This window comes from Hemitrygon akajei, chromosome 24, assembly GCF_048418815.1.
Source record: "Hemitrygon akajei chromosome 24, sHemAka1.3, whole genome shotgun sequence".
Classification (NCBI taxonomy): domain Eukaryota; kingdom Metazoa; phylum Chordata; class Chondrichthyes; order Myliobatiformes; family Dasyatidae; genus Hemitrygon; species Hemitrygon akajei.
This window is the reverse complement of record NC_133147.1, coordinates 43577110-43595555: the sequence shown is the minus strand read 5'-3', so window position 1 is coordinate 43595555 and position 18446 is coordinate 43577110. Positions and strand designations below refer to the sequence as shown.

At 54.3% G+C, this 18446-nt stretch overlaps 2 protein-coding genes across 2 annotated transcripts in view; one reads left to right on the top strand and one right to left on the bottom strand.

Annotated features, from left to right (window-relative positions):
• LOC140715703 (transmembrane channel-like protein 7) overlaps positions 1–454 on the bottom strand; it is a 63085-nt gene extending 62631 nt beyond the window's left edge. The window contains exon 1 of the mRNA XM_073028073.1: positions 424–454. Within this exon, the coding sequence (XP_072884174.1) occupies positions 424–454 (31 nt within the window). The remainder of the gene's footprint in view (positions 1–423) is intronic.
• A 1160-nt stretch (positions 455–1614) lies between these two features.
• Positions 1615–18446, top strand: part of uxt (ubiquitously-expressed, prefoldin-like chaperone) — a 28186-nt gene continuing 11354 nt past the window's right edge. The window contains 5 exon segments of the mRNA XM_073028704.1: positions 1615–1764; positions 6474–6555; positions 11791–11823; positions 11825–11859; positions 12164–12271. Of these exon segments, the coding sequence (XP_072884805.1) occupies positions 1685–1764; positions 6474–6555; positions 11791–11823; positions 11825–11859; positions 12164–12271 (338 nt within the window). The 5' untranslated portion in view covers positions 1615–1684.

Below are 18446 nucleotides of genomic sequence, written 5' to 3'. Positions count from 1 at the left end.
GGTTGTACTTGATTTGTGTTCTTTCGTAATCAAACGTCTGGTACCGGAGGGGTGGGGGGTGGTGGGATGGTGGTGCTACCTCCCTGAAATGAGTTTTTGCAGGGGTGGGATGTCTGAATTTCCCCATTCAGACTTTGGAAGGTGGATGACAGGGACCGGGCTTGATCTCCTTGTGCACAAGCAGATAACATGTGAATGATGAACGAGGGTGAGCTGTCAGTTAATTCCCTTCACCCACCCGTCCCTCCCTTTCTCCTCACCCACACACCCCATTTGTGCCCACAGTCTCCTCCACCCACGCCGCTTGCGCCCCGACATTTCATAACCCCTGTATCAAGTGGGTGTAGAATGGGGGGGAACAAGTGGGATAGGATAGGTGTCCATTGCCCACCTGTCCGCCCCGTACACCTGTCCATCACTCACCTGTCCCCTTGTCCACCTGTCCATCACTCATCTGTCCCCTTGCCCACCTGTCCATCACTCACCTGTCCCCCCGTACACCTGTCCATCACTCACCTGTCCCCTTGTCCACCTGTCCATCACTCATCTGTCCCCTTGCCCACCTGTCCATCACTCACCTGTCCCCTTGCCCACCTGTCCATCACTCACCTGTCCCCCCGTACACCTGTCCATCACTCACCTGTCCCCTTGCCCACCTGTCCATCACTCACCTGTCCCCCCGTACACCTGTCCATCACTCACCTGTCCCCCACTCACCTGCCCCCCTATACACCTGTCCATCACCCATCTGTACCCCTTACCCAGGTGCCCCCCCTCACCCTCCTGTCCCCACACCACCCTCGCTCCCTCCCTCTCTTCTCCACCTGTGTCCCAGCTGCCGGAGCCCTGGCTTGCGCTCCGCCTGAAGCAGCAGGCCCAGATAGTGGCGGCTGACACCCACAAGGAAGGTGATGAGGACGACGGGCAGCACCACCCAAAGTCGGATACCCCGGGTCCAGTAATAGCTCGGGCTCGGGCCCAGCCATCTCTCCTTCTGATGCCCGGAGCAGGCCGCACAGCCTCGACCTCGAGTAGCTGCCGGAAGCCTTGTCCCCCTCTGACCCCGGATGCGAAAGATTTCGCTCAGCGATTCTTTGATAATTTATTTTTTTTCTGTTTTGCCGTAGACCTCTTCTCGCCACATTTATACCTGATCCCTGGTGTTTTCAAAAATACTGTTTATTCCACACAACCAATCAGGCATATTTGCCATGCCATCATCACCCAATCCAATCACACGTCGCATTTTATATCAATCTCCAAGCTCATCCAATTGGAACTTACGTTACTTCGGAGCTCCCACGTGCCTTGTACCTCGACCAATCGCTGCATCCTCACCTGTCCAACTGCCAATCAATTAAGGGACGGATTATTGGGCAAAGTGACATTTGAGAAAATCAATCAGCATATCGTGCAAGACATATTTTTCCTGAATAGGGTAGCGAATCACAGCTGAGACTCTATACCAACTGTCCAATGACATTGGCTCTCGTCATGACCGTGCTTAACCAATCAACCTACGAAGCTCCCGTTCTCGTTAAGCGGAGTCGGCCCCCTTTAGCGGACGCCATCCAATCGAGGACAAACAGGGTTGATTCGCTCCCACCAATGGGGTAACGGGCGCTGCCAGGGTTGGCCAATCAGACCGCAGTTTCGCCCCCACCCCCACCCCCGATGACCGGCGATGGCGGCGTCCGCTGGAGTTGGAGGGAAGGTTCTGGAATACGAGACGTTCGTCAACGACGTCCTCAAACGGGATCTCAAGTGAGGGAGGGACGGTAGGGGTAGGGGGTGGGAGGGGGAGTGGATGAGGGGTGGAGGGGAGGGGGAGGGAATGAGGGGTGGGAGGGGTAGGGTAGGGTAGGGAATGAGGGGTATGAGGGGTGGGAGGGGAGGGTAGGGTAGGAATGAGGGGTGGGAGGGGAGTGGATGAGGGGTGGGAGGGGAGGGTAGGGTAGGGAATGAGGGGTGGGAGGGTAAGGGGAATGAGGGTGGGAGGGGGAGGGTAGGGTAGAGAATGAGGGGTGGAGAGGGAGGGACGGTAGGGCAGGGGGTGGGGAGGGGAGTGGATGAGGGGTGGAGGGGAGGGGAGGGAATGAGGGGTGGGAGGGTAGGGTAGGGAATGAGGGGTGGAGAGGGAGGGACGGGTAGGGCAGGGGGTGGGAGGGGAGTGGATGAGGGGTGGAGGGTAGGGTAGGGAATGAGGTTGAGGAAGTGGGGTGGGTAGTGCGTGGTCCAGGGTTTGTCTGCATAGAACAACACAGCACAGCACAGGCCATTCGGCCCACAATGTTGTACTGACCCTTAAACTCTGCCTCTCATGTACCCCCCCCCCCCCCCCCACACACACACACCTTAAATCGTTAGGTATTAATATTGAAGTAGTAAAATGGATTCAACAGTGGCTGGGTGGGAGATGCCAGAGAGTAGTGGTGGATAACTGTTTGTCAGGTTGGAGGCCGGTGACTAGAGGTGTGCCTCAGGGATCTGTACTGGGTCCAATGTTGTTTGTCATCTACATTAGTGATCTGGATGGTGGGGGTGGTAAATTGGATTAGTAAGTATGCAGATGATACCAAGATAGGTGGTGGTGTGGATAATGAAGTAGGTTTTCAAAGTTTTGCAGAGATTTCGGCCAGTTAGAAGAGTGGGCTGAGCGATGGCAGATGGATTTTAATGCTGAGAAGTGTGAGGTTCTACATTTTGGCAGGAATAATCCAAATAGGACATACATGGTAAATGGTAGGGCATTGAAGAATGCAGTAGAACAGAGTGATCTAGGAATAATGGTGCATAGTTCCCTGAAGGTGGAATCTCACGTGGATAGGGTGGTGAAGAAAGCTTTTGGTATGCTGGCCTTTATAAATCAGAGCTTTGAGTATAGGAGTTGGGATGTAATGTTAAAATTTGTACAAGGCATTGGTAAGGCCGAATTTGGAGTATTGTGTACAGTTCTGGTCACCAACTATAGGAACATTGTCAACAAAATAGAGAGAGTACAGAGGAGATTTACTAGAATGTTACCTGGGTTTCAGCACCTAAGTTACAGAGAAAGGTTGAACAAGTTACATCTTTATTCTTTGGAGCATAGAAGGTTGAGGGGGGACTTGATAGAGGTATTTAAAATTATGAGGGGGATAGATAGAGTTGACATGGATAGGCTTTTTTCCATTGAGAGTAGGGGAGATTCATACAAGAGGACATGAGTTGAGAGTTAGGGGGCAAAAGTTAAGGGTAACACGAGGGGGAATTTCTTTACTCAGAGATTGGTAGCTGTGTGGAACGAGCTTCCAGTAGAAGTGGTGGAGGCAGGTTCGATATTGTCATTTAAAGTAAAATTGGAATAGGTATATGGACAGGAAAGGAATGGAGGGTTATGGGCTGAGTGCAGGTTGGTGGGACTAGGTGAGAGTAAGTGTTCGGCACAGACTAGAAGGGTTGAGATGGCCTGTTTCCGTGCTGTAATTGTTATATGGTTAAATTCCTCCATATACCTGTCTAGTCTGGCACCTGGAGTGGGGAGTAGCAGATGTTGCAGCTTGCTGCAGGATCAGATCAGGGCTGCAGAGTCATGTTCTATCGTACAGAAGCTGGCTCTTCATGCTGTCCTCCTATTTCCCTGAGCCAGTCTCATTTGGCCCTCATCCATATAAACCTTTTCCCCATCTACAGAGAGGTCCAAGTGTTTTTCAGATATTGTTCATGTACTTGCCTCAGCCAGGTTCTCTGGTCCACTTACCCACCACCCTCACTGTGGAAGCAGTATCCCCCTCAGGTTTCTGTTAAATCTTTATCCTGGGTAAATCAAAGTATTGAGTACAAGAGTTGGAATGTTATGGTGAGGTTGTATAAGGCATTGGTGAGACCGAATTTGGAGTATTGTGTGCAGTGTTGGTCACCGAATTACAGGAAGGATATTAATAAGGTTGAAAGAGTGCAGAGAAGGTTTACAAGGATGTTGCCGGGACTTGAGAAACTGAGTTACAGAGAAAGGTTGAATAGGTTAGGACTATTCCCTGGAGCATAGGAGAATGAGGGGTGATTTGATAGAGATCTTCAGCTCAAGATGTTTCAACCAAATCTAACCCCTCCCTCTATTCTTCCATCGTCCACATGCCTATCTTAGTGTCTTTTAAATGCCCCCAATGTATCTGCTGCTACCAACACCATTGACAGGGCATTCCACACACCCACCACTCTGTTTAGAAAATAACTACTTCTGACATCACCCCTATACTCTCCTGCAATCACCTTAAAATTATGCCTTGTATTAGTCAATTCCACCCTCGGTAAAAGTCTCTGTCCACTTAATCTGTGACACTTGTCATCTTGTACACCTCTGTAAAGTCACCTTTCATCCTATTCACTCCAAAGAGAAAAACCCTAGCTCGCTCACCCTATCCTATAAGACATTTTAAGTATTAAATGCTTTTAATTGTTGTTAATGTACCTGCCTCAAAGATGTCCTTTGGCAGCTTGTTTCATATCGCATCCACACTCTGAGTGAAGAAGTTACCCCTCAGGCTTCTTCCCCCCCTCACCCAAAACCCTTTGGTGTCTGATTCCCTTTCCTGGGTAAAGGAGTGTGGACCCTATCGATCAATCAATGCTCCTCGTGATTTTATACACTACTACAGCTTCCTTTGCTCCAAGGCACAAGACCAAAGAGAAAAGAGCAGAATTAGGCCAATCGACCCATCAAGTCATAACTAACCCTTTATCCCTCTCTCCCCCATTCTGCCTTCTCCCCATAACCTTTGATGCCCTGACTTATCAAGAATCTATTAGTTCTGCTTTTGAGTACACTCCACAGCCATCTGTGTCAATAAATTCCACAGATTCACCACCCTCTAGCGGAAGGAATTCCTCCTCATCTCTGTTCTAAATGGACATCCCTCTATTCTTGGGCTGTGCCCTCTGGTCCAAGACACCCCAACTATAAGAAACATCACCTCCACATCCATGCTGTGTAGGCCTTTTAATACTTGATAGGTTTCAATGAGATCTCCCTCTCATTCTTCTAAAGACCAGTGAGTACAGAGTGAGGAGCCATCAAACGCTCCTCATACATTAACCCTTTCATTCCTGGAATCATGCTTCTAAACCCTCTCTAATGTCAGCACGTCCCTTCTTGGAACTACTCACAATACTCTAAGTGTAGTCAGACCAGTGCCTTATAAAGCCTCAGCATTACATCCTTGTTTTTGTATTCTAGTCCTCTTGAAATTAATGGGAACATTGCATTTGCCTTCCTCACCAGCGACTCAACCTGCAGGAAGTTCTGCACAAGGTCCCCCAGTCCCTTTGCAGCTCTGACGTTTGAATTTTCTGCACATTCCATCTGCCGTTTCTTTGCACATTTTCTCAATCTGCTTTAAGTCCTTCTGCAGCCTCCCTGCTTTCTCAACACTACCTGCTCCTCCACCTACCTTTGTAATGTCCACAAACTTGGCCACAATGGCATCAATTCTGTCATCCAAATCATTGACACATAACGTGAAAAGAATCAGTCCCAATACCAACCCCGGTGGAACACCACTAGTCACTGGCAGCCACCCAGAAAACACTCCCTTTATTCCCATTCTCTATCCCCTCCCAATCAGCTAATCCAGACTAGAATCTTTCCTGTGATACAATGGGCTTTTACCTTGTTAAGAAGCCTGTCAGAGGGCTTCTGAAAATTCAACTACACAACATCAGCAATTCTTTGTCTATCCTGTTCGTTATTTCCTCAAAAGAATTCCAACAGATTTGAGGAAGCCTTGTTGATGTTGGTCTATTTTTATCATGTGCCTCCCCAAGTACCTCAAAACCTCTTCCTTAATAATGGACTCCAACATCTTCCAGCCTCTGAAGTCAGGCTAACTCCTTTCTTGTTGAGTCTCCACTTGAATAAATTCCTCACCTGCCCTCGAATCCTAACTCGGACACTCGGCCCCCGAGTCGTGACAAATCCTAATAAATCATTCCTGCACTCTTCCACCGTAGTACCTCTGTCTTCAGGGCAGCGTGTTAATGTAGGAGTTGCAGCATGTCTGTGAGGAATTTGTACTCACCATGGGCTTCTCTCTGTGTGCTCCAGTTTCCTCTCAAAGACATGCAGGTTGGGGGTGAGCGAGTCGTGGACAGGCTGTGTTGGCTGTGGACGCAAACGAGACATTTCCCTGTATGTTTCATTGTACATGTGACAAAACATCGCCCTTGAACATCCAAATGACTGCTTGTGATGCTGAGTGTGGGGTAATACTGACATGAAGGGAGGGAGTGAGCGAGCTATTGGAGAGACCGGACAGGCTGGGGACTGTTCTCCCTGGGGGGAAGAAGGATGTGGGGTGACCTTATGACTGATCGATCTCCCCCTCTCCTCTTCTATCCGACCCATTTCACTCTCTTCCCCCATCTCCGCCTTCTCTCACCCCCCCCCCCTTTCCGTCTCTGACTCCAACCCCCATCCTCCCCACCCCTCCTCTCAGGAAGGTTCTGGAACAGCGTGATGAGGTGTACGAGAAGATTGCCCAGTACCTGCAGCTGAAAAATGTCATAGAGAGACTGCAGGTAGATGCTGGGTACAGAGGCCAGGAGCAAACCATGGTCCCCTCCTCATGGTGGTAGGGGCACACGCCCCGGGGTTACTGAGAAATATGGCCCTGTTGGAGAAATAGCATAGTGTGGGAGGGGCGGTGAAGAGGGAGCGCTGTTCTGTGGGAGGGGTGGTGAGGTGGGAGTGCTGTACTGTGAGGGGGTGGTGAGGAGGGAGTGCTGTACTGTGGGAGGGGTGGTGAGGAGGGGAGTGCTGTACTGTGGGAGGGGTGGTGAGGAGGGAGTGCTGTTCTGTGGGAGGGGTGGTGAGGAGTGAGAGCTGTACTGTGGGAGGGGGTGGTGAGGAGGGAGGTGCTGTTCTGTGGGAGGGGTGGTGAGGAGTGAGAGCTGTACTGTGGGAGGGGTGGTGAGGAGGGAGTGCTGTACTGTGGGAGGGGGCGGTGAGGAGGGAGTGCTGTTCTGTGGGAGGGGCGGTGAGGAGGGGAGTGCTGTACTGTGGGAGGGGCGGTGAGGTGGGAGTGCTGTACTGTGGGAGGGGCGGTGAGGTGGGAGTGCTGTTCTGTGGGAGGGGCGGTGAGGAGTGAGAGCTGTACTGTGGGAGGGGTGTGAGGAGGGAGTGCTGTCTGTGGAGGGGTGGAGGAGGCGTTGTGGGAGGGGCGGTGAGGAGGGAGTGCTGTACTGTGGGGAGGGGCGGTGAGGTGGGAGTGCTGTACTGTGGGAGGGCGGTGAGGTGGGAGTGCTGTTCTGTGGGGAGGGTGCGGTGAGGAGGGAGTGCTGTACTGTGGGAGGGGTGGTGAGGAGGGAGTGCTGTTCTGTGGGAGGGGTGGTGAGGTGGGAGTGCTGTTCTGTGGGAGGGGGTGGTGAGGAGGGAGAGCTGCCTGTGGGAGGGGTGGTGAGGAGGGAGTGCTGTTCTGTGGGAGGGGTGGTGAGGAGGGAGTGCTGTTCTGTGGGAGGGGAGGTGAGGAGGGAGTGCTGTACTGTGGGAGGGGCGGTGAGGTGGGAGTGCTGTTCTGTGGGAGGGGTGGTGAGGAGTGAGAGCTGTACTGTGGGAGGGGTGGTGAGGAGGGAGTGCTGTACTGTGGGAGGGGTGGTGAGGAGGGGAGTGCTGTTCTGTGGGAGGGGTGGTGAGGAGGGAGTGCTGTTCTGTGGGAGGGGTGGTGAGGTGGGAGTGCTGTACTGTGGGAGGGGTGGTGAGGAGTGAGTGCTGTACTGTGGGAGGGGTGGTTGAGGTGGGAGTGCTGTTCTGTGGGAGGGGTGGTGAGGTGGGAGTGCTGTTCTGTGGGAGGGGGTGGTGAGGTGTGTGAGTGCTGTACTGTGGGAGGGGCGATGAGGAGGGAGTGCTGTACTGTGGGAGGGGCGGTGAGAGGGAGTGCTGTACTGTGGGGAGGGGCGGTGAGGTGGGAGTGCTGTTCTGTGGGAGGGAGGTGAGGAGGGAGTGCTGTACTGTGGGAGGGGTGGTGAGGAGGGAGTGCTGTACTGTGGGAGGGGTGGTGAGGTGGGAGTGCTGTTCTGTGGGAGGGGCGGTGAGGAGGGAGTGCTGTTCTGTGGGAGGGGCGGTGTGAGGAGGGAGTACTGTACTGTGGGAGGGGCGGTGAGGAGGGAGTGCTGTTCTGTGGGAGGGGTGGTGAGGAGTGAGAGCTGTACTGTGGGAGGGGTGGTGAGGAGGGAGTGCTGTTCTGTGGGAAGGGGAGGTGAGAGTGAGAGGCTGTACTGTGGGAGGGGTGGTGAGGAGGGAGTGCTGTTCTGTGGGAGGGGTGGTGAGGAGGGAGTGCTGTACTGTGGGAGGGGCGGTGAGGTGGGAGTGCTGTACTGTGGGAGGGGCGGTGAGGTGGGAGTGCTGTACTGTGGGAGGGGGCGGTGAGGTGGGAGTGCTGTTCTGTGGGAGGGGCGGGGTGAGGAGTGAGAGCTGTACTGTGGGAGGGGCGGTGAGGAGGGAGTGCTGTACTGTGGGGAGGGGCCGGTGAGGATGGAGTGCGTGTACTGTAGGAGGGGCGGTGAGGAGGGAGTGCTGTACTGTGGAGGGGTGGTGAGGAGGGAGTGCTGTTCTGTGGGAGGGGTGGTGAGGAGGAGTGCTGTTCTGTGGGAGTGGTGGTGAGGAGTGAGAGCTGTACTGTGGGGAGGGGGTGGTGAGGAGGGGAGTGCTGTTCTGTGAGAGGGGTGGTGAGGAGGGAGTGCTGTTCTGTGAGAGGGGTGGTGAGGGGGGAGTGCTGTTCTGTGGGAGGGGCGGTGAGGTGGAGTGCTGTACAGTGGGAGGGGCGGTGAGGAGGGAGTGCTGTTCTGTGAGGGGCGGTGAGTGGGGGAGTGCTGTTCTGTGGGAGGGGCGGTGAGGTGGGAGTGCTGTACAGTGGGAGGGGCGGTGAGGAGGGAGTGCTGTACTGTGGGAGGGGCGGTGAGGTGGGAGTGCTGTACTGTGGGAGGGGCGGTGAGGTGGGAGTGCTGTTCTGTGGGAGGGGGTGGTGAGGTGGGAGTGCTTGTACTGTGAGAGGGGTGGTGAGGAGGGAGGGCTGTTACTGTGGGAGGGGTGGTGAGGAGGGAGTGCTGTACTGTGGGAGGGGGTTGGTGAGGAGGGAGTGCTGTACTGTGGGAGGGGTGGTGAGGAGGGGAGTGCTGTTCTGTGGGAGGGGGTGGTGAGGAGTGAGAGCTGTACTGTGGGAGGGTTGGTGAGGAGGGAGTGCTGTTCTGTAGGAGGGGTGGTGAGGAGGGAGTGCTGTACTGTGAGAGGGGTGGTGAGGAGGGAGGGCTTGTACTGTGGGAGGGGTGGTGAGGAGGGAGTGCTGTTCTGTGGGAGGGGTGGGTGGTGAGGAGGGAGTGCTGTTCTGTGGGAGGGGTGGTGAGGAGTGAGAGCTGTTCTGTGGGAGGGGTGGTGAGGAGGGAGAGCTGCCTGTGGGAGGGGTGGTGAGGTGGGAGTGCTGTACTGTGGGAGGGGTGGTGAGGAGGGAGGGCTGTTCTGTGGGAGGGGTGGTGAGGAGGGAGAGCTGTACTGTGGGAGGGGGTGGTGAGGTGGGAGGTGCTGTACTGTGGGAGGGAGGTGAGGAGTGAGTGCTGTACTGTGGGAGGGGTGGTGAGGAGGGAGAGCTGTACTGTGGGAGGGGTGGTGAGGAGGGAGAGCTGTACTGTGGGGGGGGGGTGTGGAGGAAGAGTTGTTCTGTGGGAGGGGGGGTGAGGAGGGAGTGCTGTTCTGTGGGAGGGGTGGTGAGGAGGGAGCGCTGTGCCGTGGGGAGGGCGGATGAGGAGGGAGTTGCTGTACTGTGGGAGGCGGCGGTGAGGTGGGAGTGCTGTTCTGTGGGAGGGGCGGTGAGGTGGAGTGCTGTACTGTGGGAGGGGCGGTGAGGAGGGAGTGCTGTTCTGTGGGAGGGGTGGTGAGGTGGGAGTGCTGTTCTGTGGAGGGGCGGTGTGGAGGGAGTGCTGTACTGTGGGAGGGGTGGTGAAGAGGGAGTGCTGTTCTGTGGAGGGGAGGTGAGGAGGGAGTGCTGTACTGTGGGAGGGGCGGTGAGGAGGAAGAGCTATTCTGTGGAGGGGCGGTGTGGAGGGAGCGCTGTTCTGTGGGAGGGGCGGTGTGGAGGGAGCGCTGTTCTGTGGGAGGGGTGGTGAGGTGGGAGTGCTGTACTGTGGGAGGGGTGGTGAGGTGGGAGTGCTGTTCTGTGGGAGGGGTGGTGAGGAGGGAGAGCTGCCTGTGGGAGGGGTGGTGAGGAGGGGAGTGCTGTTCTGTGGGAGGGGTGGTGAGGAGGGAGTGCTGTACTGTGGAGGGCTGTGAGGAGGGAGTGCTGTACTGTGGGAGGGGTGGTGAGGTGGGAGTGCTGTTCTGTGGGAGGGGTGGTGAGGAGGGAGAGCTGCCTGTGGGAGGGGTGGTGAGGAGGGAGTGCTGTTCTGTGGGAGGGGGTGGGTGAGGAGGGGAGTGCTGTACTGTGGGAGGGGCTGTGAGGAGGGAGTGCTGTACTGTGGGAGGGGTGGTGAGGTGGGAGTGCTGTTCTGTGGGAGGGGTGGTGAGAGGGAGAGCTGCCTGTGGGAGGGGTGGTGAGGTGGGAGTGCTGTACTGTGGGAGGGGTGGTGAGGGAGGGAGGGCTGTTCTGTGGGAGGGGTTGTGAGGAGGGAGAGCTGTACTGTGGGAGGGGGTGGTGAGGTGGGAGTGCTGTACTGTGGGAGGGAGGTGAGGAGTGAGTGCTGTACTGTGGGAGGGGTGGTGAGGAGGGAGAGCTGTACTGTGGGGAGGGGTGGTGAGAGGAGAGCTGTACTGTGGGGGGGGGGTGTGGGAGGAAGAGTTGTTCTGTGGGAGGGGGGGGTGAGGAGGGAGTGCTGTTCTGTGGGAGGGGTGGTGAGGAGGGAGCGCTGTGCCGTGGGAGGGCGGATGAGGAGGGAGCGCTGTACTGTGGGAGGGGCGGTGAGGAGGGAGCGCTGTACTGTGGGAGGGGCGGTGAGGAGGGAGCGCTGTTCTGTGGGAGGGGCGGTTGTGGAGGGAGCGCTGTTCTGTGGGAGGGGTGGTGAAGAGGGAGTGCTGTTCTGTGGGAGGGGAGGTGAGGAGGGAGTGCTGTACTGTGGGAGGGGGCGGTGAGGTGGGAGTGCTGTTCTGTGGGAGGGTGGTGAGGTGGAGTGCTGTACTGTGGGAGGGGCGGTGAGGAGGAGGCGCTGTTCTGTGGGAGGGGCGGTGTGGAGGGAGTGCTGTACTGTGGGAGGGGTGGTGAAGAGGGAGTGCGTGTTCTGTGGGAGGGGAGGTGAGGAGGGAGTGCTGTACTGTGGGAGGGGCGGTGAGGAGGAAGAGCTGTTCTGTGGGAGGGGCGGTGTGGAGGGAGCGCTGTTCTGTGGGAGGGGCGGTGTGGAGGGAGCGCTGTTCTGTGGGAGGGGCGGTGAGGGAGGGAGAGCTGTTCTGTGGGAGGGGCGGTGAGTAGGGAGAGCTATTCTGTGGGAAGGCGGTGAGGAGGGAGCGCTGTGCCGTGGGAGGGACGATGAGGGGAAGCTCCGCTCTTGAGGGATGGGCAGTGAGGAGGAAGGGCCTATGCTGTGGGAGGAGGTGGTGAGGAGGGGGCGCCGTTCTGTGGGAAGGGCGGTGAGGAGGGGAGCGCTGTGCCGTGGGAGGGGCGGATGAGGAGGGAGCGCTGTTCCATGGGAGGGACGATGAGGGGAAGCTCCGCTGTGAGGGATGGGCAGTGAGGAGGAAGACCTATGCTGTGGGAGAGGTGGTGAGGAGGGGGCGCCGTCTGTGGGAAGGGCGGTGAGGAGGGAGTGATTGATGATCTGTGTCTCTCTTCACATCAGGAATCAGATGAGCAGCAGCTGAAGATGGAGGTGGGACCTGGGCTGTAACTTCTATGTACAGGCGAAGGTGTGAGTAGAGAGGCGGGACAATGGCCTCCTTCCTGTTCTGTGCTCCCTTCACCCTTCTGTTCACCAACACAGGGCAGCTCCCCATCCTTCAACACCCAATGCCCGAGAGCCCTCGGTCCCTCTCTGACTCTGTAGCCATTCCACCCTGTGAACCCTTCCTTGTCTCTCTGACCATTTTCACCCCCTCCCCATCTCCGCGGCACCCTCCCTGCCTTACACTCCACCCCTCCCTGAGGCACATGTTGTGAGTGACCCTTCTCTAAACCTGATTGTGGCTCTGAGCAGACATTCTCTCTTCCCACAGTCCTGATGCCTCGAAGATCTTCCTTCTGGTGGGATACGGGTTCTATGTGGAGTTCACGTTGCCTGAAGCACTGCGCTTCATCGAGAGGAAATCACAGCAGTTGTCTGAGTGAGTATCTGTGTCTGCCTGCCTCGTCTCCAGAGAACAGTCGTGCTCAGAGGTTTAGGACCCCCTGTAGGATGACCAGAACCCACCTTGTGTGACCCTGGAGGGAGTGCCGTGCTCCCTTTCAACACACTGTGCCCATAGTGTGGGGACAGAGGGAAGGGCTTTTTCGATGTCCTGGATGAGTGTAGGCGAGTGGGTTGTGATGTCACCTCTGTAATCCCCTCCCTCCCCTGCACCCATCCTTGCCCTCTGCTACACTCTTCCCTGTCTCTGACTCCCCTCCTCCCCTATATCCCTTGTCTGTGTGACCCCCCGCACCTCCCCATCTCTATGACCTCCCACCCCATGGCCCCCCATCACTGTGACCAGTTCTCTCCCCTACACCCCTCCCCATCTGTGACCCCCTTCTTTCCGAACAATTCTCCCTGTCTTCACTACCCCTTTTAACCTACACAGCCCCGCTCTCCTTTGGTCTCTGACTCCTCTCCCTCCTTTACACCTCTTACTGTCTCTGTGACACAACCCCCCCTACCCCCATTGAGTGAAAAATTCCCGAGTCCAGGCCCAGGTACACCCTCCCTTAGATACTGAGTCCTCAACACTGCAGCAAGCATCTTTCACCCTTTATGTTACAGTCTTTCCGTGAGCCACCTTGGCCAGGTCTCCCATGCTCCTGTATACCAATACACAACACAGTACAGTACAGTACAGGAAGAGGCCCCTCTGCACATCAAAACGAATTGAAAACAATTGAAGCTCATCCCTACTGCCTACACAATGTCAATATTCATCTATTCCCTGCCTGTTCCAGTACCTGTCTTAAATGCCTCTATCATATCTGCCTCCACCATGACCCCCGGCAACGCATTCCAGTCACCCACCACAAAATTTACCCCCGCACGTCTTTCAACTTACTCCCTTTACCTTAAATACACGCCCTCTCATCTTAGACATTATAAAAGATACTGGCTTCTACACTGTGCGTGCCACAAGATACAGGAGCAGAATTAGGACATTCGTCCCATTGTTATTATTATCCCCCAACCCCCCATTCTCCTGACTTCTCCCCGTAATCTTGGATGCCTTTACTGATCAATCTCTGCTTTAAATATACCCAATGACTTGACCTGCATTGCTGCCTGTGGCAATGAATTCCACAATTCACCATTCCTCCACATCTCTGGTCTAAATGGACATCACTCTATACTGAGGCTGTGTCTAGATTTCTTCACTATCGAAAACATCCTCTCCACATCCACTCTATGTTCAATAGGTTTTATTGAGAACCCCCCCCCCCACCCATTCTTCTCAACTCCAGTGAGTATAGGCCTAGAGCCTTCAAACACTCCTCATATGTTAACCCCTATATTCCTGGGATTATTCTTGTGAACTTCCTCTGAACCCTTTCCAATGCCAGCACATCCTTTCTTCGATAGGGAGAGTGCTCTGATCAAAGCCTCCTTGCTTTTACATTCTAATCCTCTTGAAATGAATGGTAACATTGCATTTGCCTTCCTCAGCACCGTCTCAACCTGCAAGTTAACCTTTAGGAATCCTGCATGAGGATCCATCAGCCTCCGTGTCCAGCAGATAATTCTCCGAAACTTCTGCCATCTCCAACGGTGATCCCACTACCAAGCACGTCTTTTGCCATCTCCCCCCCCCCCCCCCCCCCACACACTTCCTGTTTTCCTCAGGGATCACTCCCTTGTCCATTTGTCCCTCCCCACTGATCTCTCTCCTGTTACTTATCCTTGCAAGCAGAACAGTGCTGCACCTGCCCCTACATCTCCTCCCTAACTACGATTCAGGGTCCTAAACATTGATTTCTCAAACTTTGGTAATGCCCCCCTCACCATTTCCCATCCCCTTTCCCCCCTCTCACTTTATCTCTTTAACCACTTGTCACCTCCCTCTGGTGCTCCTTCCCCCTTTCTTTCTTCCATAGCTTTCTGTCTCCTTCACTAATTTACTTCCCAGCTCCTTACTTCATCCTCCCCCTTCAGGTTTCACCCTATCACCTTGTGTTTCTCTCCCCCCCCCCCCCCCCACCTTTTAAATCTACTCCTCAGCTTTTCTCTCCAGTCCTGCTGAAGGGTCTCGGCCCAAAATGTCGACTGTACTCTTTTCCTGGTGCTGCCTGGCCTGCTGAGTTCCTCCAGCATTTTGTGTGCTTTGCCTTTGCACCTCTGATTTCTGAAGTTAGTCTGAAAATAGTCTGTGTCTTATTCCTTCTACCAAAGTGCACGACCCTATGCTTTCTGACACTGTCTGTCATCATCTAAATCATTGACATATGATTATACCTGCCAATCTCTAACTGTTCTACAAGGTCATCTACCTTAGTCTGTATACTGTTTGAAAAGAAGCTGTCCCAAAACTGACCCCTATTCTGAGGCAGTGTCCTCCAAACCATTGCAGTCTTGCCATCATCCCTGCCAGTGTCTCCTTCCTATCAGCTTCAGGCAGCTCCCCTCTCATGCCTCTGTCATTCTGATTCTGATACTTCACTGTAATACTGATACATCTGACTTAAGCTTCTCCCTCTCAAACTGCAGGGTGAATTCTATCATGTTATGATCACTGTCTCCTAAGGGTTCCTTTACCTTAAGCTCCCTAGTCAAATCGTGTTCAAACCATAACCCCAAACCAGAAGAGCTTATCCCCCAGTGGCTGAACCACAAGCTGCTCTGTAAAGCTGTCGAAGGTATTCTACAAATTGCCCCTCTTGAGATCCAGCACCAACCTGATTTTTCCCACTCTACCCTTTTGTTCTAACCCCCCATTGTAGTTTGTAGTGCACATCCTTGCTACTATTTGGAGGCTTATACATAACTCCCATCAGGGTCTTCTTACCCTTGCAGTTTCTGAACTCTACCCACAAGGATTCTATGCCTTCCAATCCTGTCACCTCGTTCTAATGATTTAATTTGAATTTTTAACATCAGAACCACGCCACCTCCTCTGCCTACCTGCCTGTGCTTTCAATACAATGTGTATCCTTGAATGTTAAGCTCCCAGCTATGATCTTCTCTTCAGCCACAACCCAGAGATGCCTGCAACATCACATCTGCCAATGTCTAACTGTGCAACAGTTAGCTATCTTCTGTGCTGTATTCATCACCCTATTCAATTTTTTTTGCCCATGTTACTGTCTTTTTATTTATTTTATAATCTCTCCTTCCCTTTATCTTTACTTTTTCCAAACTGTTGAACTTACTATTAAAAACAGATTTCAGCTGATCCCACTAAATGTAAATTTGCCCTATCATATTCCTTACAACTGCCCCACCTGCTGTCTTATTACTCCAGTTACCACCCCCTGCCAAATTAGTTTATACCTTCAACAAACCAAGTCCAAGTTGCTTTTTATTGTCATTTCGACCATAAACTGCTGGTACAGTACACAGTAAAAAACGAGACAAAGTTTTTCAGGACCATGATGTTACATGAACAATACAAAAAACTACACTGAACTACGTAAACCTGCCTGCAAGAATATTGGGCCCCCTCAAGTTCAGGTGTAACACGTACTTTTTGTGCAAGTCATACCTTCCCCAGAAGAAATCCCAGTGCTCCAGAGATCTGATAGCCTGTTCTTACACCAACTCCTCAGCCACATGCTTATCTGTCAAGACATACTATTCTTGTGTGTGGCACAGACAGCAATCCCCAGAGGTCCTGCTTTTCAACTTTCTATCCAGCTCCCTAAATTCTCTCCATGACCTCATCCCTTTTCCTACCTATTTCATTGGTGCCAATATATACCACGTCTTCTGGCTGCTTTGGAATGCTGGGTACCCCATCTGAGACATCCCTAACCTTGGCACCCGGGAGGCAGTGTATCATCTGGTGTCTCTTTCACACCCGCTGAATCTCCTGTCTGCTCTTCAGCTATGAAATCCCCTATCACTACTGCCCTCCACTTTTCCCCCTTCTGCTTGTGACGCATGTCCTCTAATCCAGGCAGGCATTCTTGTGAACTCACCTGCACCCTCTCCAAAGCCCCCAAACCCTTCCTGCAACGGAGCGACCGGGTCTGAACGCAATACTGCAGATGTGGCGTACCTGTTGTTTAAAAAGTTGCAACATTACTTCCTGACTCTAAACTCAGTTCCTCCAGTAATAAAGGCAAAGCATGTTGCATGCCTTCTTTACCACCCTTCAGACCTGCAGCAGTCCCGAGGGTCAGTGCTGACTGAGTTGCTACCCGAGCCAGTTCCCATGTGCCTGCGATTGGCCTACAACCCTCGAAACCCTTCATATGGAAACCGGAGCCCGGGTCAGTAAGGGAAGGATTGGACCAGGGGGCTGGAAACCGGAGCCCAGGTCAGTAAGGGAAGGATTGGACCAGAGGGTAGATGTCAGTGGAAGGCAAAATCGAAATAATAGGTATGTTGGGTGGAAAGTTTGAGGTGTGTATATTTTAATGCCAGGAGTGTTATGAGTAAATGTGATGAACTTGGAGCATGGATCAGTACATAGAACTATGTTGTGGCTATTGCTGAAACTTGGCAGGAATGGGTGATTAATTGAGGGTTTTCAAAGTTTTAGGAAAGATAGAGAAGGAGGTAATCAGGAACAATATCACAGCTGCATTCAGGGGAGACATCCGGAGGGTTCAGATACTGGGTCCATTTGCGTAGAACTCAGGAACAGGAGGAGTGCAATCACACTGACGAGACTGTACTACAGACCCCCACACCGTGGACACCGGGACACTCACACTGACGAGACTGTACTACAGACCCCCACCCCCCACCGGGACACTCACACTGACGAGACTGTACTACAGACCCACACCCCCCTCCGGGACACTCACACTGATGAGACTGTACTACAGACCCCCACCCCCCACCGGGACACTCACACTGACGAGACTGTACTACAGACCCCCACCCCCCCACCGGGACACTCACACTGACGAGACTGTACTACAGACCCCCACCCCGTGGACACCGGGACACTCACACTGATGAGACTGTACTACAGACCCCCACCCACCACCGGGACACTCACACTGACGAGACTGTACTACAGACCCCACCCCGTGGACACCGGGACACTCACACTGATGAGACTGTACTACAGACCCCCACCCCCCCACCGGGACACTCACACTGACGAGACTGTACTACAGACCCCCACCCCGTGGACACCGGGACACTCACACTGATGAGACTGTACTACAGACCCCCACCCACCACCGGGACACTCACACTGACGAGACTGTACTACAGACCCCACCCCGTGGACACCGGGACACTCACACTGATGAGACTGTACTACAGACCCCCACCCCCCTCCGGGACACTCACACTGACGAGACTGAACTACAGACCCCCACCCCCCACCGGGACACTCACACTGACGAGACTGTACTACAGACCCCCACCCCCCTCCGGGACACTCACACTGACGAGACTGTACTACAGACCCCCACCCCCCACCGGGACACTCACACTGACGAGACTGTACTACAGACCCCCACCCCCCTCCGGGACACTCACACTGACGAGACTGTACTGCAGACCCCCACCCCCCACCGGGACACTCACACTGACGAGACTGTACTACAGACCCCCACCCCGTGGACACCGGGACACTCACACTGACGAGACTGTACTACAGACCCCCACTCCCCCCACCGGGACACTCACACTGACGAGACTGTACTGCAGACCCCCACCCCCCACCGGGACACTCACACTGACGAGACTGTACTACAGACCCCCACCCCCCTCCGGGACACTCACACTGACGAGACTGTACTACAGACCCCCACCCCCCCACCGGGACACTCACACTGACGAGACTGTACTACAGACCCCCACCCCCCCCACCGGGACACTCACACTGACGAGACTGTACTACAGACCCCCACTCCCCCCACCGGGACACTCACACTGACGAGACTGTACTACAGACCCCCACTCCCCCCACCGGGACACTCACACTGACGAGACTGTACTACAGACCCCCACCCACCCACCGGTACACTCACACTGACGAGACTGTACTACAGACCCCCAGCCCCCCCACCGGGACACTCACACTGATGATACTGTACTCCAGACCCCCAACCCCCACCCCCCACCCGGGACACTCACACTGACGAGACTGTACTACAGACCCCCACCCCCCCACCGGGACACTCACACTGACGAGACTGTAC